Genomic DNA, 24,285 nt, shown 5'->3' with positions numbered 1-24,285 from the left:
CCGGGGCATTATTTAACTGTAGTCGCCGGGGACAACAGACTCGCAGCCATACTGGGATTTTCCAAGATTGCAGTCCTTTGAGTCTTGGCAGCAGCGGATACAGTAGAGCTGAGCATCAGGTTCAATCAGGTTGACAAAGTGCTTGTAGCCATTGCATGTGCCCGAAGGCAAATCCAAGTTATCCATCTGGCCACCTCCATCGGATGCCTTAAGACCGTATTTGGAACGATCGATACGGCCAGTCACTTGAGTATATGAGCCTGAGGACTTGAAATGAGCGCTTTGGATGAATCCAGCCGGGAATGGGATGGCGCCAGGAGCCAAGGTGGTATCTGTACAAGCTGGTGTGGAATCATCTTCATAGACACCAATTTCACCACCATAGACCGATGGAACGTAGAAGCAGAAATCGGTGGCAGATTTGACTTGGATGGCAGCTCCAGTTCCTCGCTTGGCAACTGGGATGGCAGCAGCCATTGCAGTGAGTGTGAGGACCGAGATAAGGGAAGTAAGATGCATTGTAAGAAGAGCTTGTTGTTCTTGAGTGGTTGGAGCTGTCCTGATTTATATAGGTTTTTTTCAGCCATCAACAAACCAAATGGCTAACAACTAGTGGGAATCAAAAATACCTACTTGTGGTAAAAATCTATTTTCAGCCTCGATGGTCATTCACTTCTCATTTTTGGTTTCCCTAAGCCCGTCATTGGTTTTAGGACAATGGAAGGGTAAGCAAACAACCATCCGAATTTAGAACAGACGGATTTTTTACCCAGCTTGGAAAATTTAAGCCCATGGCATCAAGGCCCGTGCGGTATCAACCGCTTCGCCAAGTCTCGCTTCAATTCCCTCAACCTGACTAAAAATATCATGGATGTTTGTATGTGTTTTCACCACATCGAAGTAAACTCAATTCAAGGGCTACAGCGTTGAACTTTTTTTTGTAGGAATAATAATAATGAAATAGATCCCGGGTCACGTTCGCCACCTGTCTTTGGGACCACTATTGCATGAAAAGGCGACTGGTTTCGCAATAGATGATGTAGTAATAGCTTGCCATCCGAAGCTTCCAGGACAAGTGACTGCGCATGGGTAGTAAAGGGCTGTGGGTGAAACCCAATTCTGTTATGGTGTACCCATTTTTATCTGTGTCGCTCAACTCAGCACACTATCAATAGAAAAACATTGGCTCGTGCCCATGTTTTTTAGAGAAGTAGAAAAAAGCGAAAGAGATGTTGGCAATGCCGTCGGTTTCAGTCAAGTACAAAGAAAACGACAAGTGTTAAATTGAAAATTAGCTGTGGTACCGACGATCATCGCTATCAAAGTAATGGCAAAACAGGAAAGCCAGGAATCCTTTTTACAGTCGGTAGAGGGCCGGTTCTGAAGACACCTAAACTTCACTTTTTCCCTTTGCTCTTCGTTCTTTTACATGGAGGCCGTATTTTTATATGGGTCGACGGAAGTCATCTCTGTCAAACTGCGAGAGGTAGTCGACCCTAGCACATTCATCTTCTTCACAGCGAAACATTGCTGCTAACATAACAATCATACACATGACTCTTTGAGAAAAATCGTCATGTCGTTTGCGGCTTGTTTTTGTTTTGAATAGCTTTTGCGCGAGTCGGGTATTGCATGCCAAGTCCCTCTCACATCAGACCGACCCCTATGTGCTTAGAAGGATGTAAATTATGCAGCTGTCAAAGTCATGTATTGGGAGTGCATATTTCTGCAATAGCGAAATATTTGCAATTTTCGAGGCATTAAGACGAAGGACGAGTCTTTGCCGCTGATAGGATACAGATAAATGGTGTTGCTGTACTGCGATAATTCATGGTCACGTCTCTCAAACTTAGAGTACAATTCGTATGGCCTATCAGTCATAATGGAAACGGAATGTTGATTTAAGCAGGTATGCTCATGGTCTGGGGGGGGGTATCTATTCATTATTTGATCTGCCATAGTATGACACTAATGCAATAGGCTATATTAGCTAAAAGATTCACTTACGCAAAGCAGAATGTCCAAGAAAACTTGTATCTCGTTGTCCAGAGCAATATCTGCTGTGCTTATCCATACTGACGTTTTCACAAGGCAATTTTGTTATCTAGGGCAAACCAACGTCACAATGACCCTGAAAAGACGTATCGTTATTCCTGCGTTTATTCTCATTTCGCGTCCACCATGCAGAGCACTATCGGATCCATAGCTCAGCGAAACAGTACGTCCATCGCTTCATTTTCATTTGGCAGTTCGACCATTCCTCTCATTCATTCCATTTTCTTTTGCAGTGATTCACGGCCAGAAACTGGCACAATGGCTTCCACGAACAAGGCCATTGTTGAAAGTGGCTATGCGCCCATATGCAACTACCACACCTACAGGCACTGTGACTGTTCACAAAAGCAGGTGGCATACCATGAAGCGTATTGTGCAGTTTGGTGTTGTGGGTGGCATCGCTTACAGTGGTTACGGTAAGAGCATGAAGGCGCACGTACCAACAGCGAAGGTGTTACTGAGTGTCAAACAATTGATGGTCCGTTCGTAGTACTATGGGATGCACGACATCCTCCTCTACAAGCACCGTTTGATCCAGAGAAGAAAACCATCGTCATTTTGGGAAGTGGATGGGGATCCACCTCTTTGCTGAAATCCATTGATACCGATTTGTACAATGTGGTAAGGTTTTTTACGCCTATACACCGATTATACCATTTCCATTATCCTCATCCTCTGAGCTCTTAGGTTGTTGTATCGCCTCGAAACTATTTCTTGTTTACTCCTTTACTTCCCAGCTGCACTGTAGGCACCGTCGATATTCGTTCTATCGTAGAACCTACTCGCTTCATTACAAGGCATAAGACTAGAGAGGTCAAGGTCTTTGAAGCAGAGTGTACAGAAATTGATCCCGTCAACAAGACTGTCACAATTGCTGGTAAATGTCATTCTTAGTAACTGTGGATCAGCCCAACATTTAAATAACCCCCTTTTGATAGACAACTCGGAAATCAAGGGTTCAGTGAACACTTCAACCATCCCATACGATTATCTCGTCATTGGTGTAGGAGCCACCAATCAAACATTTGGCATCAAAGGTGTCCAAGAGCATGCCCTTTTCTTGAAAGAAGTTTGGGATGCGCAGAAAATTAGAACTCGTCTGATGGACTGTATCGAAACAGCCGGATTCCCTGAACAGGCACCCGAAGAAATCGACCGCCTCCTTCATATGATTGTTGTAGGTGGTGGTCCTACGGGAGTTGAGTATGCTGCTGAACTACACGACTTTTTGGTGGAAGACTTGACCACATGGTACCCTGGTGCGTATCAGCGATTTTTTGTTGTTGTTTAGATCAAGTGGCCGTCTTTTAATTGTTATTGTGTCCTTCCCCTGTAGAACTGGCTGGTAAACTCAAGATCACCTTAATTGAAGCCCTGCCCAATGTCTTACCCGCATTCTCCAAGCAATTGATTGATTACACTGAGGCAAGCTTCAAGGAACAGAACATCACTATCCATACCAAGACCATGGTCAAGGAAGTACATGATAAAGATATCACTATCCAGCAAGCCGATGGTTCGTTGGCCAAGATGCCTTATGGATTGCTAGTATGGGCTACAGGAAACACATCTCGTCCGGTTGTGAGAAACTTGATGTCCAAGTTCCCTGCAACGCAAAAGGTTGGCCGTGGATTAGTGGTGGATGATTGGATGCGAATGGAAGGTTCAGATGACATCTATGCTATTGGCGATGCTTCAGCCAGTAAATATGCACCTACAGCTCAGGTTGCATCGCAACAAGGAAAGTACCTTGCAAGACTATTTTCGCAACTTGCCCTACGCGATCATTTAGAGCAAGACATTGCTGCTATGACCAATGAGGAAGAAAAGCAATCAAAGCTAAGGAGACTCGCCAAAGTCAGAAATGTCAAACCTTTCCACTACTCTCATCAAGGTTCACTTGCGTAAGTACATTCCGTGCATCTTTTTCAACGTTGACATACTTATTAAGTTCAATCTACTGGTAGCTATATTGGGTCCGACAAAGCTATTGCAGACCTCCCTTGGGGATCTGGAAATGTCGCGTCTGGTGGAGTTGGTATGTATTCAATGAAGAAAGAATACAAGTAGGGGCAATAAATAGGTAACTAACTTGACACATCACTTACAGCCACTTATGTCTTCTGGAGATCTGTCTATCTTTCCAATTTATTCTCGCTTCGAAATCGCTCTCTTGTAGCCACAGATTGGATCAAGAAGAATGTGCTTGGTCGCGATATTTCGAGAGAATAAGGAATTTTTGGATTTCGTGGTACATGCGGCTGGCTTCTATAAAACGTACAATGAAATAAATAAAAGAAAAACTGAAGGCGTTTCACCTACATCAATGTGTGCAATGTTCGCACTGGACAATTTGTATGCTGGCCGTGGGAGCCGAATCTATGACTCGACATGGAGATTAAAAAATATCCTCTCTACGTCTGTTACAGCTATCCTCAAATCAGTTCGATCAAACCAATGTTTCGTCTTCAAATATTTCATTCAATACACTGGGTTGGATGTACAATAAGTTGATATTAAATCAAAAACAAGAGAATTATTATCATAATGGCTTCTACATAATACTACACTGCTCATTTAGTTTGCTCATGTCTGGCACTCCCTCTGGGCCAAGATTCATTCCTGGAGCCATTTCATCCATCATTTCCGATGGCGGCTGACCAAGCTCTTGCATCTATTGAACAAGCCACTTGATTAGCATACTTTGCAACCAAAGCAAGGGGGTGGAGCATAACCTACCTTTTGCATGAGATCAACAACTTCAGTTGCCTGTTTCTCGTCCTTTTCGTCAAAGCTGGGGTCCTCGTATTTGGCAACAATCTGCTTAACATACTCGTGTTGCTGCTTGTATTTCTCATATTCATCTTTAGGTGTAGTATCTTTATTCTTGTCCAGCCAGTCGGGGTACTACCACGAACAAAATTAGACAATAATCCGACAACAAAAAATTTGTAGACTGGTATATTGTCACTTACTTTAGCAGCCAAGTCCTTCATTGGCTCGTACAATAGCTCTTTGCTCATGAGCTGGCTCATCATTCCTTCCAACATGTTTTGGAAATCTGAGTTATCAGCCAGGCCCTCCATCTGTCGCATCATCTCCTGCATAAAAGCATCTTCTGATTCTTCAGAAAGATCCGTCTATAACAGACAGGGTTAAATGACTGTTCACATCCAAACGCACCTTAACATAAATAAAAGCAGTGTCATCATCTTTACCTCGACCTTGTCCGAGCTGTCTCTAAGCTTATTCATGGTTTGAGCAATGGTTTCCTGGAAAGACTTCTTGCTCTCTGGGTCCAGAGGTGCCGACGAAGCAGCTTCAGGAGCAGCCACATCCTCCAACGATGTGGACTCAAAAGACTTCCAAATCTTCTCGAACGTGTCCTTGAACTCGTCTTGACCTTCACCGCCCATGAGCTCTTCCATACCAGCAGCTAGCTGCTTTGCAAAGTCATCATCGAGAACGGAATCCAAGTTATCATCATCGATATCTTCAGAAACCGCTGGCGCAACAGGTGCCTTGGCTTTGCTAGGGGCAGATGGGGCGTTGAAGTCATCGAGAACATCTGTTTCAGGAGATTCGGATCAGTTTAGAACAGCACCCAAGCCAAATAGTAAGCACATACCATCCAACAAATCGTCGAGCTCGGGATCCTCTTCGTGTTGGGCAGGAGGGTTGCTTATAGGATCAGACATGGTGAGAGTCCGGGGATGGTGAGCACAAAACGCAAATGGGAAACCTTTAACTTTTTTTTTTAAATCCCGGCCAGTAAATGTTGCTGACAGGTACTCAACGTAACATGTGATTGTCAAAAGTCATGTGACCCATGGGTTGGTGCGGTTTCATGGGAAGGACCAATTTAAGCGGTATGCGAAACAAAAAGCAAGTGGAAGGGGAAAGAGGAGATAGAACCTAATGCTCTGTCAAAATGGCAGGCGAGTTAAAGCGAAGGAGGGAAATGCAGGGCTGGGCAACATCAGGGTAAACACCAAAATAACAAAAAGTATATAAACTGTCCATCAAAGTGATTTTTCCCTCTCCATCTATCTCTATCACATAATGCCTCCTGTCAAGCCAGTCAACCTCACAGGATCTCAGTGGTAAGCTGGAAAAAAACATTCCAATGATTTGTGTTTCATTTCAATAACCCTTTGTTGTTTGTCTCATCAGCAATCACTGTGGCCAAGTAAGTTCTCATCCAACTAAATACTGCCCTTTTCACGTCTTTTTTTGTTTTTGTTTTGACTGACACTTTCTTGGTCACACAGTATGGCCACACGCGAGACAGATGTGCTCTCCTCAAATCAAAATAGCATCCTGCCGACCAAGGAAATCGTGGACCCTTTATACCATCAAAACTTCAAAAAGGTCATTTTTACTAATAGCCAAAGCCTTATTTTACATGGCACACACGCATAATTGTCAATAAAAGCTTCTAGCCATTCTCTTTTACGAATTCATACGTTTGATCATTCAATAGTGTTGTTCTTCATGGCGCTGCTTGTCCAATGTACGACTTCCAATAGTGCATCTCCTGAAACGATGCCGTGCGCCTCGTTTCAAACCAATGTCACCCCTTGTAGAGCTCTCAGACACATCCCTTGTTCTGAGCGCATAAACCGATTTCATTTTATTTTGCATTTCATTTATGGTACTCAAAAAGAACATTGGTTAGCTTAGTATGCTTCTAAATGGATGATTTTCTGGAAGCGATCTTTGGCGCTGACATTTCTTGCCGCGTCATGTTTACATAGCCCATCTACTCAACGGCTCCTGTAGTCCATCCCAACGCCGTTCTTTGTAAACATAGGTGGTGGTTGGTATGCAGGTAAACGATTAATGCATGCAGTGAGCAAATAACGCATATTATAGCAGTTCCCAAAAGATCGACTTCTGGACGTATCAAGGGGCCATTGCGTAGGCAGGGAACCGGTACCTAACTCCTCCACCGCCCCAACACTTTCACTGCTTGATCGACGGCCGATTTTTGCTAGTCTGACTTTTGCTATGAATCAGACAAGGGCATCTTGTGATATCAGTTAGGTAGCTCAAAATATAAGATATAGTTTTTATCTCAATTGAACAGCACTATGCTGCTGCTTGTTAAAGTCGCTTGGCCCTGCAATATCGATAGATTGCTCTCTTTCGTCTGAATCACGTGCCGTCGTTCAGGCAGTGCGCAGACCAACTCCGCTTGGTGATGGTCTGGCAGCCGGCCTTCATCCACTGTAATTCAACATGCCGGCCGCAGTGAGCTCGCAAATAGTCAAGGATGAACGAAACCTTCAACGGCTCATTCTGAAATGCAAAGCAAGATTATCGCAAGACAATGTAGACACATGGTCTGGTTCAGACCGAAGCAAATTTGTTCAGGTTGGGAGATCAAATCAATATGCATTCCAGTTTGCTCAAGTTGATACTAATGGTTGTCTCTTGCTACAGTATGTGAAATACGCAAAGAACATGTCTGAGCTTATAGAAAAGCAGAAAGGAAGGTATGTATCAGGATGTTTTACCAAGTCGACGGCAGGCTGGGTATCTAATCCTACATGTGGATGCTCTACAGCCTATCACCCGAAACGAGACACGCTCTAGATGAGCTCGGCAAGTTTATAGAACAAGACACGATGGTATGTGCATTTTCCGCATGGTTTTCCCACTTTTGACTTTGTGACTGATAAGGTTCTTTTATCCCGACAATAGAATGTTACAATGGACAAAGGCATAATTCAAGCTCAAGCTGGAAAGACAGCCCTTTTAGCTGTGATCGATGAAAGCATTAACCATGATGATGAAAAGCAGCTTCATGTTCAACAAGTAGAGCCATCACAAGTTGAAGATATGGTACTATATCAGCCATGCCTTTCTTGCTATATGGTTGAATGTCTGGCTGATATTGTGACCATGCTCTTTTTATAGGAGATTGCTGGAAAACAGGACGTAGAAGCGGAAGAGGAATGGTCTGAGAAATCACAAAGTAGTCCAGACTCCCATAGTGAATCAAAGTCACCGTCATTTAGAGAACGTAGGTATCCCTTTAAAGTGTACAACGACCAAGCGAAAACTAAAAACACAAACGCAAACACACATTTACAGATAAATCTGCAGAGAGTCAAAATGAGCTTCGACATCGTAAATCGTAAGTCTAAAAGTTGGATATCAACGATGGCTTACATTGTACGGTATATATACTTACCTAAACATCGTAGACAAACACCGTCATCCAATTCAGCGAACGTTCATGAAGAGGAAACAGCGCAAATTGAACATGTGTTGCAGCATCACCGACAGCTGCAGGAAGAACTTACTGGCGATTTAAGCAAAATGGCCGCGCAACTCAAATCGAACAGTCTTGCATTTGGTGATCTGCTCGAAAAAGACGATCAGGTAATAGGGTCGTTTTATCACCTGGTATATGTGCAGCACCTGTTGATATCTTCCTCCCCCACTGCATTGTTCTTTAGGTCTTACGAGACGCTCAAAATGCTGTTGCTAGTAATTTAGATCGCCTGCGCAAGGAACGAACACGTATCGATCGCCACAACTCAAAAGCATGGGGCACAACCTTCATGACATGTGGCATTATGCTATTTGTCTCACTGATGTTTGTGCTGGTTTTCTTTACCATCAAATTTTTACCAAAAGCAAAATGAAACAAAGGAAAGGAATGCTTTTTCAGTCAGGCACACTCGGTTGTCTAGATAGCAACTGGGCTATGTATATATCCTACCCTACCTATATTGTATGATTTGGATGATTATGCTACATGATTTGGGCACTAGTACAGGTTAAGCTCGAGAAAGATGTGACGATTAGTCGGAAAAGAAGAAAAATATGAAATGTAGTGAATAAAGGAGAAGAGCGACCAATGTATATTATTTAGTCAATCTTCACGTTCTGATATATCTTGCGAACAAACTGCGATGTCGCCCAATGTCCCACGGCACCTACAAACACAGACCATTAGCAGTGATGCACGTTCCAGATTGACCCTGTTCATTTCAACTTACCTAGCAAGCAAAACATGCCAAGACACACCAAGCCTGTATATCCAAAGTAGAAGCTAGCTTGGAACAAGCCAGTCATTCTATGTAGGAGAAAAAGGTGATCAAAGGAATGAGATGGCTGGTATTGGTTGATTCAAGATCATGCTAAGTTTCGACTTACCTTGTCCTGCTAAAGAAATAGTAGGTGGCATAGATGTAGATGTAGGCGCTGGTTGAAGCACAGGTCAAGAAACTCATCCAATGCCAGCGGTGGTCTTCTGAATTCAGCAAGAAGTAGGTACTGACAATGGTGACGCAAGCTGTAACAATGAGCAAAATTCCAAATACGAGGAACATAAAACCATAGACATAGTAGATCTTGTAGGTCCAGAACGACGTAAAGATAAAGTACATCTCGATGAAAATGGAGCCGAAAGGCAAAATACCACCCAGGGCAATGACGACGAGCGGTTCGAAATACCACAATTTCTCAGGGATGGGTCTAGGAATGGGATTGACACGGCAAGGGAAATCGGGTTGTCCAGCCCAGTTTTTACCAACAATAGCGCCAAGCAAGGTCAATGGGAAGCAAAGGAAAACCCAAATAGCCAACATAGCCAACTAGTACATCAAGAAGTATTAGTTTCAGGTTCAGTGGACATCCGGATGACTGACGAATGATTAATCTGGGTTACTTACAATCACACTAAAAGCAATGGCTCGAGAGCTGGAATAATAGATAGCAACGGCATTCACGAATCCTCCAACGCTAGCAACCGCACCAGGCCATAAACTTGCAGTAAGCATGACATTGCGAATCCAATCTTTGCCGCCGTTCTTAGCATAGTAACTAGCACTTGTATATCCGGCTACTCCTGAAGTCAATGCATACAAGAAAATGGTTGCGGTCAAAATGGTGGCTCGTTCAACGTATAGATCGCCTACAATGGTATAGAGAATCACAACAGCCGATAGTATCATTAACTGATTTCCAACACCAATCAACGACGACAAGAGCATCAGCTTAGGAGGTTGTCGGAAAACATCGCCGTGCAGTTGTTTCCACCCGTAATCTTCTCCAATATCTCTATCAAAGTCGCCTAGCCCATCCTCCTTATCATATCGAGTGAAGTCGCGCTTGATTGTTCTTAGTAGGATGATGGCCACCAGACCGGTCAAGAACAAGACCATCATGAAAGAACTTAAAATGGAGAACCAGTGAACCTGCCCATGATGGCATTAGAAAACAGAACATTGAACTGCTTTCTCACTTTAGACAGTTATATGTACCTTGTGTTCGAAGAAATCAGCGTCCAAAAACCGGTTGAAACGATCTTTGAAGTCTTTATCTTGTGGAACCCATTCCACTGAATAACTGAATTCCAATTCCACACTTGAAGCTGAGGGATCCAGCCGTATGGGGTTTGAGTCTGTCAAGTTAATCTCAATGATCTGAAATGGTTATAGTCGAATTAGCCGAGGTGATAGGTGAATAACATCATATAGTTTCTCGCTTACTCTGTCTTCGTTGTAACCGATAGTGAATATCTTGTGTGTATAAATATATTCTGCTGGTGCGCCATCATCGTCTGTATCCGCATTGCCCTGTTCCGAGTCAATCTCGTTATCAACCATCCTTCCGACGCGACCCCATAAAGGCAGGTCATCTGCAAGTACAATATCAAGGTGCACTATGAGTCTCTGCTCTCATGTAGATAAAATTGTATGACGGTCTTAACGCACCAATGAACATTTGATACCAATACTTGTTTGCAATGGCATATCGGAACAAGTCAATGTCTCTGTGTTGAAGTGTCGCAGTACATATTGGCTCGTCTCGTGCAGGGACTGGATAGGTGATAGTGCATTCATCAGCAAACGTATATCTAGTTGGAAAGGAATGCATGGTGAATGAACATAACTTACCTAGGTACGACATGGGGATGCCTGAGTTGATCAAGTCCATGCCCTGAAGTGCTTCACCCAACGTTTCGTGGTGATGCTGTACAGGGCTGTCTCCATGGCAAAATGGCAATTGATAATAGTCATAGGTTTCTTGCCAGTTATTCATTGGCCCAATAGTGTTCATCCACACTACGACTTCTTCATTCGGTTCGTACTGTGGAGAAGGAATGGACACTGTTAGCCAGAAGCTGGATAATCTAGGTAGGTATAGAGTAAAGCAGGGACATTTACCACATGGTTGTGTTCATCCGCCGAGGCAATTGCTAGTAAAATGCCTGCTACAAGTAAACAAGCTGGCTTCATTAGTTGGCAAGCGCTGGTAGAGATCGACCTTCAATGATAATAGGCGGTCCAAAACATGGTGCTATAATATCCTTGACCTGTCGGTGTTTGAAATGTCCCCAAGTGCGACTCGTATCGGCGCAGCCCAGTATGTTTTACCTCTTGAACGGCAGCTACACTCAACTTGCTTAAGCAACAGGTGCCTGATGGGCCCTTTATCTCTAGTTGGAGTTCAAAAAAATGTACTTTTAACTTCATCGTTTTCTCTCCTAACTCAGAACCGTTCTTATCTTTCAAATGCAGGCTGTTTCACAGACCCAACGTCGCTTCGTTGATGACAAGCCGAGCCCCTCTGCCCGCTATCATTGGAACCTGAATGAAACCACTGCATGGTAAACGATATTTGGCTTCCACCAAGCAATTGATTATGAAGGGGATCAGCGAGTGTTTTGTTTATAGGTTAACCACGAGCAAGCTGCATTAGTACGACTTTCTTTGATTTTCGCGTGATATTGGCTCAGCTTGGATTGAATTTTCTTCTTTCGTCACCTTTTTGTTCAACACTTATGAACATAACCGATCTCCCAGTCGATCTTCTCATCCAAGATCTATGTCCAAGATTAGACTTCCACTCCCTCATTGCCCTCTCTGCCACTTGTAAACAGTTCCAGACCTTTTGCACCGACGAAGCCATATGGAAGAAGCTGGTATTGCGCGAATTTCATATCCCGGTATACGCAACGTTTAGGAACCGCGGTTGGAAGGAGATATATTCCAAACTGCATGATCCGGTCGTGTACACGTGGGGAGAAGGCACCTACTATCGCTTAGGTCACAAGCAAAGGGAGGTCCTTGGACGGGCAAGAAAGTAAGTAGTTTTGGTTTTTTTACGTGCAAAGAACTCCGAATTCCAAGCTGACCCTGTTCCAGTGTCCAAGGCGATGAAGACACCCCTCGAGAACTTGAGGCACTCCGAGGCAAGAAAATTATCGATATCGTAGCTGGAGGTTGGTCATTTCACGCCTTAGACAGAGACGGAAACGTGTGGGTATGGGGGATGGTAAGTAGTGACGTTTCCTTGGCATCGACTAGACATACTATTATTCGAGCTCTCTTACTTATTTCTATTGCAGCTGCAAGCGGAATGGCCTATATCGAGAGGAGTTTCCCAGCAACCCATCAAGACACCCACGTTGGTTCAATTACCACAAGGCGTGAAGATAGCGAGCATATCGTGTGGTCGATCCCATGCCATCGGCCTCAGCACCGAAGGAAAGGTATATCACTGGAATCACATTAAAAAGGTTCAAGAGATTCTGTTACCCAACACATCGTCCCGTGTCATTCAAGTTTCTGGCAACTGGGGATATTCCAGTCTATTAACTGCTGCGGGAGAAATCTTCATTGTTCCGCAACCCGAGAATGCAGAGGACGATGAAGTGCCTATTCTGACATCAGAAGCTCAGGGACTAGGCATCACACTTCGGAACTACATCAGTGATGCTCAAGCCATGGGGCAGGAAGTGAACGCTATCCCAGGTGACATGTTCGTTCAAATTGCATCGATGGAATCAGACACGCTTGCCCTATCGAGAAAGGGCAAGGTATATAAGTTCGGAACTGGACAGTTGATTGAACGAGAAACAGAAGAAGAGGAGGAGCGGCTTGGCGAAGGACCACCGGTATTTTTATCAAATCCAGCCGCTACTGGTGGAGAGCTTTTTCACTATAGCTCACCAGACCAAAAGAACATTGTTGATTCGGACGGCAATTTAACCATGTTCATTTCGTCTTTCTTTCATAACTTTGCTGTATATACTCTGGATGGTGCAGTCAAACTTGGTACGGCTCAAACTAATGCGGAAGATGAGCCAACCACACGGCCCGAACTCAACAGTAACATATGCAAAGTGACCTTTGGAGACTACCATAGTGGCGCCTTAACAAATGATGGTGACTTATTGACTTGGGGCTCTTTTAGCCGTGGCGCACTGGGTCATGGCTCGGCTGGGTTACCAAGAAGGAATATTCCTAATCGGTATGCCATGATGGCTCCTGAACCAGAGATCAACCCACGTAAAATTGAAGCGCTTCAAGATATGTTTGTGTTTGCTGCATCGTTTGGTGGATGGCATAGTGCTTGCTTAGCGTTTCGTCGCTAACACAATCCAGCTGTATCATAGTGTAGTTCGTACATTGCAGCTATTGTAAAGTGAAATATAAACAAGGATATGATTCATCAATTTGCCATGCTGTGACTGAAGGCTTGCTAGTAACGTCATCAAAGCCAGTAAATGAAATTAAATGAAATTACACCAAAGTTAAGACACAAAGTTTCTAGGGACGCGCATTCATTGTGTGTACACGTGTCGCTGCAAATACCAGCTTCTTCTTTGAATCACTGCATTGTCAAAAACAGTGTGGTATTCAACAGGACGCGACCGTTGTACAGATATTGCTATCTCGACTTAAGATGCACCCATGGCCACTTTGAAGCAATTAAGGTAGAGGATGTGTATCATGAAAGTTATGTCCACTGGTTTCGTTGATTGGTTGCCTCGTTTATAGTGAAATAATCATTAGGAAACGACGTTTTTCTCCCAGTCGTTTGTCGGAGTTTTGAAAGCGAGGGCAACGCAAGCGAGTACGCAATCCCGTTATGCGTCACGGATAATGTTTCAACCAGACCAAAATGGCGGTAACTTTTCAGTCTCAGCCGCGTATATAACTGTCCTCTGCCTCCCGACGTTTTTATCCAACACAACTTGATTTTCTCATTCAACAGAAACCACAAATGGCCACTCAATACCGCGAACTTGGAAAAACTGGAGTTAAAGTACCTGCCATTGGCCTTGGCTGCATGGGGTAAATGGACCTTCTCATTGTTTTCATTATCACCTCTACTTTTGACAGCACCTATATTAATACATGGGTTATGGTTGCATAGCATGTCTGAATTTTATGGAGAAAGCGACGAATCCGAAAACTTGAAGGTGTTGCAGCACGCTATCGACATTGGATGCAACTTCTGGGATACTGCTGGTAAGCATTACCGAACACTACGCCACAGCGGTAGTCTAACCTGGTTTACTGATCTCTCTTTCAAAAAGATATGTATGGCTGGGGTCGCAATGAAGAATTGATCGGCAAGATCCTCAAGTCTCAACGTGATAAGGTCTTCATTTGCACAAAATTCGGTAACATGCGTGGTCCCAACGGTGAATTCCTCGGTGTTAACGGAACCCCAGAATACGTTCGTCAACAGTGCGACATCAGCATGAAGCGTCTAGGTGTTGATGTGATCGATTTGTACTACCAACACAGAGTCGATCCCAACGTTCCTATTGAGGAAACCATCACCGCCATGGCTGAACTTGTCAAGGAGGGTAAGGTTCGCTATCTCGGTATGTCCGAGTGCTCTGCAGAAACCCTTCGCCGCGCCTACAAGGTTCATCCTATTGCCGCTGTACAAATGGAGTATAGCCCTTGGTCGCTTGATATTGAGAAGAACGGTTTACTGGATGCCGCCAAGGAGTTGGGCGTTACCATTGTTGCATAGTAAGTTGGCTTGCTTTCTTCAAACTGTGCGTCAGCGCTGTTCCATTGACCGAATTGAACTGAACGCAATAGCTCCCCATTGGGCCGCGGTATGTTGACTGGAGCTTACACCAAGGCAGAGGACTTTGAGGAAGGTGATTTCCGCCGATACGCACCACGATTCCAAGGTGAAAATTTTGCAAAGAACTTGAAGCTGGTCAAGAAGTTGGAGGAACTTGCAGCCAAGAAGGGCGTGACAGCTAGCGAGTTGACTCTCGCTTGGGTCCTTGCTCAAGGCTTTATTGCTATCCCCGGCACCAAGAAGATCAAGTATTTGGACTCCAACTTTTCCGCTGACAAGATTCAATTGACTGCTGAGGAAATCCAAGAAATTCGTGACATTAGCGAAGCAGCTGAAGTTGCTGGAGAGAGATATCCTGCTGCTCATTTGGCAAGCACCAATATTTAAATGCTTTGTCATAAATAAATTAAAAATGTTGTTCTTTGGTTAAATATTGCTTGAGCTTGTTGGCACCAAGGGCAAATAAGCTGTAGAAAAGTTGTCACATAGCATGATTGCAGCTCATAGTGTAGCACCCAATCAAAACCGGTACTCGTGATATCTGTGGCTTATCCAATTTCGAGGAGCATAAAATTTGCTGGCGGTTTGCAACATCTTTGTTTTGCTCTTTATGAAGAGGCGGTAAGCAGAAGATTAGGGGAAAACACACGACAAGACTTGTTCTTGATCTCTATTACCCTTGGGAAGGTCTGAGCAAAGCCGCTGAAGTTCGAGAGGGACTGGTTGAGAACTTCTTGACCACCAATAACCAGCAATCGGGTACTTGTTGCTGCCGAGTGCGCGCAGTGCCCACGCGTTTACTTGTCTTTTGCTCGTCGAAGTCTTTTGACTGAGGGTGTAGGCCTGTAAACGCTTGGAAGGATGTTGGTTGGCGAAGCGATTATGGAGTGCAATTCTTCTGACCTGCTTGCCGGGGAACTCAATTCAGACTACTCTACTGCCTCTTCACCTTTTACCCAAACCTACTTTTACAAAAAAAAATGCAATGAAAAAATACATAGTCATAGAGCGCTTCTTGTAATATAGCTGTAGAATACTGTAAACTTTCTTAATGGTACTGTCCAAGTGATCATAAATGTTGAAAGAGCTGCATGTCCTCTTTTTTTTTTTCTATATACGTTACTGGGCATGATAGCTGCGTTGACCCTTGGGCACCAGTATGCAGATGTTGGGCATGACAACCGGCTGGACTGCTGACGTCGGAATCCTTTTCTAACCTTTTTTTGATGGGTAGTCGTCTGTTTTTTTCGGACGTTGACTTTGACCTTGAAGATTTGGATTTAGACTCCCAACAACCCTCAACAGTAGACGCATTCACTACCATTATGACAGGCGATAAACGAAATAAACCTTCACCCAAAACCGCAGCACTACGAGACGCATCCATCGATGCCTTTGCTGAAATCATTAAATCAGGCCAAGGTACGCTCATGGCCACACACTCATTTTCCCACCCACTACTGACATCACGTTGTAGCCAAAAAGATCATTGTTATGACTGGCGCCGGTATCTCCACTGCTGCCGGAATACCCGATTTTCGATCCAAAGGAACCGGCCTTTACGATAACCTGCAGAAATTCAATTTACCATATGCAGAGGCTATTTTTGACATTGATTATTTCATGGTATGGTGGTACCCGCCGTTGATTTTGAGAAGATAAAGTGGTTCTAATGTATCTGTTTGCAGGAAAAACCAGAGCCCTTTTACGCATTGGCAAAAGAACTTTTCCCTGGCAAGTATTTGCCTACCAAGACCCATTATTTCATCAAGCTGCTACATGATCACAATGTCTTGCTTCACAACTTTACCCAAAACATTGATACGCTGGAACGTCTGACCGGATTGCCCGGTACTCACTTGGTAGAAGCCCACGGCAGCTTTGCATCGGCGACGTGCGTTCACTGTAAAAGCCCTGGTGACATTAACCATGTCAAGAAACATATCCTTAAATCCCAAATACCTCGATGCACAAGCTGTAAAGACGGCTTGATCAAACCCGACATCACATTCTTTGGCCAGTCATTGCCTGAAAAGTTCTACGACAGCCTTGACGTGAGTACTCGCATCCCATTACAGTACCCATTGCCTGGATGGCGAAGTCTAAATTTTACAATTTTCAGTTGTTCGACGAAGCAGATTTGCTCATTGTCATTGGTACAAGCTTGCAAGTTCAACCTTTTGCTTCACTTGTTGATGCTGTCAATAGCGAAGTTCCAAGACTTTTGATAAATCGCGAGCCTGCCGGTGTGGTACGTTAACTATAACACCCATAGCACTAGACATGGCACTTTACTAACAAAGTCATTGCAGTTCCAATCGAGACGAGGGTATGAGCTGAGAGGAAAGGCGAAGAAGAAGCGAGACGCTGTCTGGCTGGGCGATTGTGATGGTGGTGTAGAAAAGCTAGCCGAGCTGCTAGGTTGGGGCAAAGAACTTGATGAGTTGCATAGGAAGGGTCATGAGCAATTGAAAGCTAAATGGATTAAGGAAGAAGAAGCTCTTGAAGAAGAACCCGAAACTCTACCAAGTGGCAAGGAAACCGCAGCTGAGAAGGAAACCATTGATCAATTGGCTGAGGAACTTGAGAAAGTACTTCATGTTCCTGAGACTAAAGATGAGAACATCCTCAAGGATGATGTCAAAGATCCCAAACCTGAAGATACCAAAGAAGACAATGGCAAAAAGCCATCTCAATTATAATCTTCCTTTGAAATAGGCATCAACTTGTACATATATCGTAGTTTCATATAAAAAATGCCGTTGCGTAACCTTTCTTCCGCTATTACTAAAGTCGATCGTAATCACCAAAGCATTTCTCAATAGGCATGGAGTAAATTGTCATAGCATTCATTTGGTTTATTGATATTACTTGCTACCTTAGTGTTAATATGTCATGAGATAAATGGAGTTATGATAATGCATAGCAGTCATTATAATGTCGTTCAATAGCGACTTTTGAAGTTGATATGCAGATCTTCTGCGGCTAAAACAATACCGTGTTTACCAAACTTGAGGCTATCCTTATGAATAGAATCTTCAGGAAGGGTCAGCTCATACTTTTGTAAAATGGCACTCAGTGCGACACGCTGTTCAGCCAAGCTAAAGTTCATGCCTGAAATATAAACAACATTAGATATCTTATTCCATGTGACGGCAATCAAGATACATTTTACGAACCAATACACTGTCGGGATCCACTGCTGAAGGGAAGGTATGCATAGGTAGAAGGCATGGTCTCAAGCTCGCCACCTGGAGCAAATCTCTCTGGATCGAACTTTAGAGGGTCTCTCCATAGATGTGGGTTGAAGTGCATTCCAGTGATATCGATATTGACAACGGTGCCTTTTGGCATATGTACTCCACATAATTCAGTATCTACAGCGGCGACTCTGGGGAAGACCTGTGTAGCAGGAGGGGCGATTCTAGCAGTCTAATATGTAGGTTTAGTATCTACTGAGTGAATATATGCAACACAGCCTGGAAACCGAATATAACTTCGTACCTCCTTCATCACTCTGGTCAAATAAGTGAGTTCTTTCAATTGCTCCAAAGTCGGTGAGATACCTGTTTCTTTGTCGCCCAAAACTTCAAGGACTTCCTTTCTGGCCCTGTCTTGAATATCCTGTGGAAACAATGTCAGAAGATAGCCGTACATCAACGTCCATTTTGAACCTCTCCATGTCCTACCGGATTACAAGCTAGGTAATACAATGCGGCAGTCAAGGCATTGGAAGTGGTATCATGGCTAGGATTTCAAAAAAATTAGAGCCTAACGTTGAAGAGTTATAGCTATAAAGATTCACTCACCCTGCAACAAAGAAGAGAACCAACTCGTTGCGAAGTTCTTCTGCACTAAGAGCTTCTTTGGGATCATCTCCTTGGCCAGCTTCAAGCATGAGCGTTAGCAAATCCTTCTCACTGTCCTCAATATCCGAGGCAGTCTTTGACAGGTACGCTTTTTTGCTCTCAATGATCTCCTCAAATAGCTCGTTAAGCTTGGTCAGACTCTCATGCGTCTTTTGTCGTTTCGGGAAAAAGCTAACAAGACTAGTGTCGAATTGAGGTACGAGTAAAAATTTGAAGTCCAACATGTGCTCATTGATATCGTTGTATCTGGTAACCCATTCACCGTCAGGGTTTTCAGTGGCGTTGAACTCAAATCCAAATCCAATCAAACCGATGGCGTCCAAGGTAAATCTTTTGTAAGAGGTCTATATCAGGAATGTGTCCTCGTTCACTTCAGTAGTAGAGATATCATCACTCACCGTTGGAGCAAAAGCTGAATATGAACTGGACCCTCTGATCTGTCAATCTGCTGAAGCATCTTGTTGCTCAAAGCCGTGAACGTCTTAACCGGCATGGATCTGTGGAATGCGGGGTTGGCGATCTGGATTGAGTTGAGACTGTTATGAGTTGACCATTTAAACAATCATTCAAAACGAAGGTGCGTGAACTAACTTTCCTCCTTCTACGCCATTCATGACCATTCTCAAAGGCCATGTTCGTTCGGCCAAAGAATCTCCCAAGAAGTGTTTGGCGACTTGGGCCGTTTGTGTGCGCCTTCGGCCACAACTCTGCAAATTGCCATCAATGGACGTGTAACCTACAACTTGGCACTTGCGATTTTGACTTTACCTGTCTTATACAGCATCGTGCGAACGGCTTCAGGGTTTGCAATAATGACATTCCATCCAAGTTGATTGAACTCGCCAAGGAAACCATTTGTCTCCTTGTAAGTTGAAATCATGTACCGTTCAGATCGAACAAAGTTGTTTTCACCTTTGATCAAAGAAATCAACATGGAATGGAACGGTACATGCTTTATATGCCGAATGTTTCTGGGATATGCCGTTAACTTGTACACCTTGGCGGCAACATAAAGTGCTATGGCCGTTGCCAAGCATGAATACTTGTGATTTTTCAAGCCAGGAATGACTCGTTCCAGAATAACGTTGCGAATGTGGTCTACTTGAGGTAGCACCAGTGATTTTATGTTGTCAATCTGTGAAGCTGACATTTTGGATCTTTCTCAGAGAGCTGTAACCTGATATCAGAGTGAGCGGAACCAAAAAGTAGAAAAAAGATATCTAATTTATACTGCCTCAACCTCAAACCTCGCGGTTATACGGATTTCCGGAAGAATCATTACTCCTAATTTATCAGCCAATGGCAGAGTAAATCACAACCCCACATCGGAGTAAGTGCCGGATGAGTCTGATTGTTCAAAAGAAAAAAGCTATAAAAGTGATAACCATTTCTGAGTCTCACTATCAGGGTGCTCATGTTTTTATCACACTGAGTGATCAAAAGTCCTTAAGGATACGTGGCCATATGAGATCCTTTGCCACTTGACATCTGTTCAAAAGTAGCTTGATCAAGAACAGTTGCAGCGTTCAAACATAAGGTCACTGAACGCTCAAGTCCATCGACCTCTTTACAAAGCTGATCCACTAATGTCTATTCAAATGGCAAACTACATAAGTCAGTCCTTATACTATCTTCTTTGGTGCCAGGTTACATGTTATTCTTTCTGAAAAACATAAAGTCAAATGAAGTAAGGAATCCCATAAAGCAACCTATACCAATAAACGTGGCAACAACGCATTTCGGGTTATGCCCACGCTGATCTGATCTGGCGTTATATCGCAAAAGGTTCTCTAAATGGAAGGCACACTACTATTATGTTGAGACACACCGCTCACCATGATATAAGTCAGGGCTATTCTCGATATTGGCAGGTAAGGGCGGCTGCCTTTTAAAACAGTCTGCATTTTTAATGTTCATCTTTTGCTATTGAAGGTATGTGATAAATAACTGCGTCAGGCTTTGGCCAGCTTGTAAAACGATGTCACATTTTTGTGATTCCCAACTTTGTACTGCAATAAACCGACAATTCACCACCAGACCACCTGCATGTAAAGATGGGATACCAGTGATATAAACACAAAAAATATATAATAACGACATTCTGTTAATATGTCTTGATGACTCCTTTAGATCGTCTCTACGCATACAGTGGAATGATGAACAATATATCGATTTTCAAGTCTCTTGCTTCTATCTTTTACATAGTCAGCGTTTTCAAGCTAGCATTAGCATTGGAGTGCAAAAACCCACTAACCACAACGATACAACAAGTTGTTTTATGTGACAAAAACATGGATCCCAAAGAATTGCAACAAGCAGGCGAATTTCTCTTTTGCACTGAAGCCAGATCGTTAGACAAATTTCATTACTATTGCTATAAATTTGATACTCTGGATCCCAGTTGGTTTGAGCAAATGCCAAAAGACTGCATGGCTCGAACGCCTACTTGTGTAGGCTGGTTCGGCGATGGCAGCAAATGAAACTGGATCAAAGCCATAGTATTTATGATGCAGCAAGTGCAAAGGTTTCAAATCCCTTGCAATCTTGTGCATAACAGCTGTCAATAAAGATCAACCTCTTCTCAACAATGTACAGAGAAAGTGTGAGCATGGTGAATAATTTTTTACTATAGTATATGTATTACTAGACGTTCCATGAAAGGAGCAAAGGCGGACAGTTGACCGGCCTATCTAATAACGTCTGGTGAAATTGATTTGCATGTCCTTGGCAGTCAAAATCAGCAGCTGTCTATCAAATACAAGGCCATCCTTATGAATAGAATCTTTAGGTAGGCTGAGCTCGTATTTCCGTAAGATAGAGCTTAATGCTACACGCTGTTCAGCCAAACTGAAGTTCATTCCTGCATCATAATGGTCAGCCACACACGAATTAAACATTTTACATCATGATTCGCTTACTCACCTATACACTGTCGTGAGCCACCACCAAATGGAAGATAAGCGTAGGTAGATGGCATTGACTCCAGCTCGCCTCCTTCTTCAAATCGCTCAGGGTCGAACTTTGTTGGATCCTTCCAAAGACTGGCATTATAGTGGAGTGAAATTGTATCGATCTTGACAAGAGTGCCTTTGGGAATAACCACGCCAGCCAATTCTGTATCCACTGAAGCCTCTCTTTCAACGAGACCAGTTGCTGGTGGTGCCAGGCGAATAGACTGAAGACATTTTTTGTCAGTATGACCATATGCATGAATGATTTGAACAAGTTGAAGTCACATACCTCTTTCATAATTCTGGTAAGGTAAGGAAATTCCTTGAGTTGGTCAAGAGTGGGCCAAACGTCCAATGGTTCATCTCCAAGAACACTCAAGACTTCTTGCCGAGCTCTTGTTTGTATATCCTAATTCACCATGGTCAGCATATAGCTTGCATCTAATTTTCATGTCTTAGCTCTCTTACCGGATTAGCAGCCAAGAAATACAACGCGGCGGTCATGGCATTAGACGTGGTGTCATGGCTAAAGTTCAGAAAAATGACACGCATTAAATTGTGAGACCTCGATGTCATCCATTCAACCATGATCAAGCAGTACTTACCCTGCCAAGAAAAACAAGACAAGTTCGTTTCGAAGTTCTTCAGCGGTGAGAGGTTCTTGATCATTTTCTCCGTTTCCAGCCTCAATCATAAGTGTCAATAGATCCTTCTCATTCTCCTCAACATTTGATGCACCTTTTGCTAGTTCTGATCTCTTGTGTTCGATGATCTGATCAAAAAGCGTGTTCAGTTTGTTCAAACTCTCGTGCTTCTTTTGTCGCTCTGGGAATAGCCCAAGGTATGTGGTATCAAGGGCGGGAAAGAAGAGATATTTGAAGTCGGCAATGTTGTCAGCAACATCGTTGTATGTTTTAACCCATTCGCCCTCAGGGGTATTAGTAGCATTAAACTCAAATCCAAATCCAATGAGGCCGATAGCATCCAATGTAAATCTTTACCACGAGATTAGACAATGGTCATATCCAGGTGATGTCAATATTTATATCCTACCTTTGAAGTAATTTCTGTATATGCACTGGTCCATCCACTTTTTCAATCTGCTCAAACATCCTGCTGGTCAACAAGGCGAATGTCTTTGCAGGCATAGAGCGCTTGAAAGCTGGGTTGGCAATCTATAGTAATATATCGACTGTTTTAAGACGGGCTACTCGCATCCTGTAAATATGGCCGCACGTACTAACCTTTCTTCTCTTTCTCCATTCATGTGTATTGGCAAAAGCCATGTTGGTCTTTCCGAAAAACTTGGTGATCAAGCTCTGATATCGTTGGGCCTGAGTCTGAAAGATTGTCGTCTTTGGAAAGATATCTATGCGGCGGTGATGTCAGTAAGGAAGGTTGAACTAGATACTTAAATCTACACACATACCTGTTTTGTACAAAACAGTTCTCACAGCCTCTGGGTTGGAAACAATGACTTCCCATCCAAATTGGCCCCAAGCCGTCATGATACCGTTGGTCTCTTCCCAATGGGGTAACACAAACTTGTAAGTTCGATCAAGGTCATTTTCGCCTGCTAACAATGATCTCATCATTGCTATCGCTGGTATTTTCTTCAAATGTCCAAATTTCCTTGGGTATGCAAAAACACGATACACTCTGCTGACCACATAGAGTGCAATAGCAGCGCCAAGGTATTTAAACTTGGAGCGCTTGACAGATGGAAGTAGCGTGTTCTGGAAGACGTTGATAGGGTCTGAACCTAGTGAGTGTAGTATAGACCTCAGTTGGTCTATTTGATGTTGGGAGGCTGATATTATAGAAGACATGATACATTTGAAACAGCTAGCAACAGCCTTTGTTATTTATGTATATTTAATACCGGAGGATCTCTGACGCATTGCAAGAAAAAAATGACATTATTGGGTTTTCGGATAAATCATTTCCGGGAAATCCGCCCAATGAATGAACGACGAAACGGAAAGGTTAGGGGACAACCGGATTTGTGGCCAAAATTTACCCTTTTGACAAGCAGTCCCTTTCATTGTTGCTTTGCTCATGGCATGAAATAAGAACTCATTAAAGTAAGGTCATAGTGTGCACACATTATATTGATGGTCCCGCAATTTTGATCTGATGTAGTGGCTCTACATGAAAAATTTTGTGTGATTTTATTAAGGATACAAGTTTTAAATAATGAGGAAACGACGTTGAGCCGCCCGTAAGGTGAATGGACTTTGCAACGATTTGTTCCGGTAAGTCAACAAGCTTCTCTATAATCTCACCCAGTAGATGTTTGTGAGGTCACTGGCCTGTGCGTCGGACTCTATGTCTAAGGTTTGGATTCAATTAGCCCACGCAAGCTGTCGTCAGCATTGAATACAGTCATAATCACTGCCATCGCATCCTATTGGATTGTATTGTCTGTTGCCAAAACTATGATCTGTTATACGACGCAGCAACAATTACCTATAGTCTCCTTCAACAGACGAGTTGTGCTGTTATGTGGTTGTTCTTCGATTCATCCCTTTGACTTCATATCACAGTAAAACGTA

General features: G+C 43.4%; 10 protein-coding genes across 10 annotated transcripts; 5 read left to right on the top strand and 5 right to left on the bottom strand.

The window, feature by feature from the left end:
• Positions 1–18: 18 nt before the first annotated feature.
• On the bottom strand, positions 19–303 carry K450DRAFT_166007 (uncharacterized protein; the record flags this gene model as incomplete). The annotated part of the gene is made up of 1 exon (XM_051584054.1): positions 19–303. A coding segment is annotated over one exon (285 nt), but the record flags the coding sequence as incomplete, so codon positions are not given.
• Positions 304–2,091: 1,788 nt separating this feature from the next.
• K450DRAFT_241013 (uncharacterized protein) lies at positions 2,092–4,382 on the top strand. The gene is made up of 8 exons (XM_051589025.1): positions 2,092–2,218; positions 2,289–2,471; positions 2,546–2,676; positions 2,743–2,932; positions 2,994–3,314; positions 3,392–3,959; positions 4,023–4,093; positions 4,166–4,382. Exons 1-8 carry the CDS (start codon positions 2,182–2,184, stop codon positions 4,285–4,287), a joined length of 1,623 nt encoding a protein of 540 aa, XP_051444688.1. The 5' UTR covers positions 2,092–2,181; the 3' UTR covers positions 4,288–4,382.
• A 131-nt stretch (positions 4,383–4,513) lies between these two features.
• K450DRAFT_56970 (uncharacterized protein) lies at positions 4,514–5,786 on the bottom strand. The gene is made up of 3 exons (XM_051593824.1): positions 5,274–5,786; positions 5,031–5,195; positions 4,514–4,962 (listed from the first exon to the last, which is right to left on the bottom strand). Exons 1-3 carry the CDS (start codon positions 5,481–5,483, stop codon positions 4,750–4,752), a joined length of 588 nt encoding a protein of 195 aa, XP_051444687.1. The 5' UTR covers positions 5,484–5,786; the 3' UTR covers positions 4,514–4,749.
• Positions 5,787–7,196: 1,410 nt separating this feature from the next.
• Positions 7,197–9,126, top strand: K450DRAFT_241004 (uncharacterized protein). Its single transcript, XM_051589024.1, has 8 exons — positions 7,197–7,431; positions 7,501–7,553; positions 7,625–7,688; positions 7,762–7,902; positions 7,978–8,083; positions 8,155–8,197; positions 8,268–8,445; positions 8,523–9,126. Exons 1-8 carry the CDS (start codon positions 7,297–7,299, stop codon positions 8,709–8,711), a joined length of 909 nt encoding a protein of 302 aa, XP_051444686.1. The 5' UTR covers positions 7,197–7,296; the 3' UTR covers positions 8,712–9,126.
• K450DRAFT_241002 (uncharacterized protein) lies at positions 8,750–11,382 on the bottom strand. The gene is made up of 9 exons (XM_051589023.1): positions 11,241–11,382; positions 10,971–11,163; positions 10,788–10,892; positions 10,563–10,711; positions 10,335–10,496; positions 9,744–10,268; positions 9,226–9,665; positions 9,069–9,145; positions 8,750–9,005 (listed from the first exon to the last, which is right to left on the bottom strand). The coding sequence occupies exons 1-9, from the start codon at positions 11,310–11,312 to the stop codon at positions 8,938–8,940; spliced, it is 1,791 nt and encodes a 596-aa protein (XP_051444685.1). The 5' UTR covers positions 11,313–11,382; the 3' UTR covers positions 8,750–8,937.
• Positions 11,383–11,781: 399 nt separating this feature from the next.
• K450DRAFT_240997 (uncharacterized protein) lies at positions 11,782–13,609 on the top strand. Its single transcript, XM_051589022.1, has 3 exons — positions 11,782–12,159; positions 12,222–12,351; positions 12,425–13,609. The coding sequence occupies exons 1-3, from the start codon at positions 11,858–11,860 to the stop codon at positions 13,451–13,453; spliced, it is 1,461 nt and encodes a 486-aa protein (XP_051444684.1). The 5' UTR covers positions 11,782–11,857; the 3' UTR covers positions 13,454–13,609.
• Positions 13,610–14,045: 436 nt separating this feature from the next.
• Positions 14,046–15,343, top strand: K450DRAFT_240995 (uncharacterized protein). Its single transcript, XM_051589021.1, has 4 exons — positions 14,046–14,156; positions 14,239–14,333; positions 14,402–14,849; positions 14,922–15,343. Exons 1-4 carry the CDS (start codon positions 14,086–14,088, stop codon positions 15,295–15,297), a joined length of 990 nt encoding a protein of 329 aa, XP_051444683.1. The 5' UTR covers positions 14,046–14,085; the 3' UTR covers positions 15,298–15,343.
• Positions 15,344–16,083: 740 nt separating this feature from the next.
• K450DRAFT_240988 (uncharacterized protein) lies at positions 16,084–18,024 on the top strand. Its single transcript, XM_051589020.1, has 4 exons — positions 16,084–16,536; positions 16,599–16,964; positions 17,033–17,161; positions 17,223–18,024. The coding sequence occupies exons 1-4, from the start codon at positions 16,405–16,407 to the stop codon at positions 17,610–17,612; spliced, it is 1,017 nt and encodes a 338-aa protein (XP_051444682.1). The 5' UTR covers positions 16,084–16,404; the 3' UTR covers positions 17,613–18,024.
• Positions 17,734–20,121, bottom strand: K450DRAFT_240986 (uncharacterized protein). Its single transcript, XM_051589019.1, has 8 exons — positions 19,548–20,121; positions 19,371–19,486; positions 19,178–19,299; positions 18,720–19,109; positions 18,600–18,657; positions 18,415–18,534; positions 18,090–18,342; positions 17,734–18,024 (listed from the first exon to the last, which is right to left on the bottom strand). Exons 1-8 carry the CDS (start codon positions 19,927–19,929, stop codon positions 17,855–17,857), a joined length of 1,611 nt encoding a protein of 536 aa, XP_051444681.1. The 5' UTR covers positions 19,930–20,121; the 3' UTR covers positions 17,734–17,854.
• Positions 20,122–21,381: 1,260 nt separating this feature from the next.
• Positions 21,382–23,600, bottom strand: K450DRAFT_240982 (uncharacterized protein). The gene is made up of 8 exons (XM_051589018.1): positions 23,160–23,600; positions 22,975–23,099; positions 22,784–22,905; positions 22,336–22,725; positions 22,199–22,256; positions 22,020–22,139; positions 21,702–21,954; positions 21,382–21,639 (listed from the first exon to the last, which is right to left on the bottom strand). The coding sequence occupies exons 1-8, from the start codon at positions 23,557–23,559 to the stop codon at positions 21,470–21,472; spliced, it is 1,638 nt and encodes a 545-aa protein (XP_051444680.1). The 5' UTR covers positions 23,560–23,600; the 3' UTR covers positions 21,382–21,469.
• Between the last annotated feature and the right edge of the window lie 685 nt (positions 23,601–24,285).

Source organism: Umbelopsis ramanniana (assembly GCF_025399195.1).
Source record: "Umbelopsis ramanniana AG unplaced genomic scaffold K450scaffold_27, whole genome shotgun sequence".
Taxonomy (NCBI): domain Eukaryota; kingdom Fungi; phylum Mucoromycota; class Umbelopsidomycetes; order Umbelopsidales; family Umbelopsidaceae; genus Umbelopsis; species Umbelopsis ramanniana.
This window is presented reverse-complemented; position numbering and strand designations above follow the sequence as displayed.

Excerpts from the sequence above, each read along its gene's own strand:
- K450DRAFT_241013 (XM_051589025.1), top strand. The coding sequence starts at position 2,182 with ATGCAGAGCACTATCGGATCCATAGCTCAGCGAAACA. Across the intron at positions 2,472-2,545 it reads CATCGCTTACAGTGGTTACG|TACTATGGGATGCACGACAT; the intron begins GTAAGAGCATGA and ends GTCCGTTCGTAG. Across the intron at positions 3,315-3,391 it reads CTTGACCACATGGTACCCTG|AACTGGCTGGTAAACTCAAG; the intron begins GTGCGTATCAGC and ends CTTCCCCTGTAG.
- K450DRAFT_56970 (XM_051593824.1), bottom strand. The coding sequence starts at position 5,483 with ATGGAAGAGCTCATGGGCGGTGAAGGTCAAGACGAGTTCAAGGACACG. Across the intron at positions 5,196-5,273 it reads ACAGCTCGGACAAGGTCGAG|ACGGATCTTTCTGAAGAATC; the intron begins GTAAAGATGATG and ends TGTCTGTTATAG. Across the intron at positions 4,963-5,030 it reads TGAAGGACTTGGCTGCTAAA|TACCCCGACTGGCTGGACAA; the intron begins GTAAGTGACAAT and ends TGTTCGTGGTAG.
- K450DRAFT_241004 (XM_051589024.1), top strand. The coding sequence starts at position 7,297 with ATGCCGGCCGCAGTGAGCTCGCAAATAGTCAAGGATGAACGAAACCTT. Across the intron at positions 7,554-7,624 it reads ATAGAAAAGCAGAAAGGAAG|CCTATCACCCGAAACGAGAC; the intron begins GTATGTATCAGG and ends GATGCTCTACAG. Across the intron at positions 7,903-7,977 it reads CATCACAAGTTGAAGATATG|GAGATTGCTGGAAAACAGGA; the intron begins GTACTATATCAG and ends CTCTTTTTATAG.
- K450DRAFT_241002 (XM_051589023.1), bottom strand. The coding sequence starts at position 11,312 with ATGAAGCCAGCTTGTTTACTTGTAGCAGGCATTTTACTAGCAATTGCC. Across the intron at positions 10,497-10,562 it reads TCGGTTACAACGAAGACAGA|ATCATTGAGATTAACTTGAC; the intron begins GTAAGCGAGAAA and ends TAACCATTTCAG. Across the intron at positions 9,146-9,225 it reads TATTTCTTTAGCAGGACAAG|AATGACTGGCTTGTTCCAAG; the intron begins GTAAGTCGAAAC and ends TCTCCTACATAG.
- K450DRAFT_240997 (XM_051589022.1), top strand. The coding sequence starts at position 11,858 with ATGAACATAACCGATCTCCCAGTCGATCTTCTCATCCAAGATCTATGT. Across the intron at positions 12,160-12,221 it reads GTCCTTGGACGGGCAAGAAA|TGTCCAAGGCGATGAAGACA; the intron begins GTAAGTAGTTTT and ends ACCCTGTTCCAG. Across the intron at positions 12,352-12,424 it reads ACGTGTGGGTATGGGGGATG|CTGCAAGCGGAATGGCCTAT; the intron begins GTAAGTAGTGAC and ends TTTCTATTGCAG.
- K450DRAFT_240995 (XM_051589021.1), top strand. The coding sequence starts at position 14,086 with ATGGCCACTCAATACCGCGAACTTGGAAAAACTGGAGTTAAAGTACCT. Across the intron at positions 14,157-14,238 it reads ATTGGCCTTGGCTGCATGGG|CATGTCTGAATTTTATGGAG; the intron begins GTAAATGGACCT and ends ATGGTTGCATAG. Across the intron at positions 14,334-14,401 it reads CAACTTCTGGGATACTGCTG|ATATGTATGGCTGGGGTCGC; the intron begins GTAAGCATTACC and ends TCTTTCAAAAAG.
- K450DRAFT_240988 (XM_051589020.1), top strand. The coding sequence starts at position 16,405 with ATGACTGGCGCCGGTATCTCCACTGCTGCCGGAATACCCGATTTTCGA. Across the intron at positions 16,537-16,598 it reads TTGACATTGATTATTTCATG|GAAAAACCAGAGCCCTTTTA; the intron begins GTATGGTGGTAC and ends ATCTGTTTGCAG. Across the intron at positions 16,965-17,032 it reads AGTTCTACGACAGCCTTGAC|TTGTTCGACGAAGCAGATTT; the intron begins GTGAGTACTCGC and ends TACAATTTTCAG.
- K450DRAFT_240986 (XM_051589019.1), bottom strand. The coding sequence starts at position 19,929 with ATGTCAGCTTCACAGATTGACAACATAAAATCACTGGTGCTACCTCAA. Across the intron at positions 18,658-18,719 it reads GTTCTCTTCTTTGTTGCAGG|CCATGATACCACTTCCAATG; the intron begins GTGAGTGAATCT and ends TTGAAATCCTAG. Across the intron at positions 18,025-18,089 it reads TGGATCCCGACAGTGTATTG|GCATGAACTTTAGCTTGGCT; the intron begins GTTCGTAAAATG and ends TTTATATTTCAG.
- K450DRAFT_240982 (XM_051589018.1), bottom strand. The coding sequence starts at position 23,559 with ATGTCTTCTATAATATCAGCCTCCCAACATCAAATAGACCAACTGAGG. Across the intron at positions 21,955-22,019 it reads TTACCAGAATTATGAAAGAG|TCTATTCGCCTGGCACCACC; the intron begins GTATGTGACTTC and ends AAATGTCTTCAG. Across the intron at positions 21,640-21,701 it reads TGGCTCACGACAGTGTATAG|GAATGAACTTCAGTTTGGCT; the intron begins GTGAGTAAGCGA and ends ATTATGATGCAG.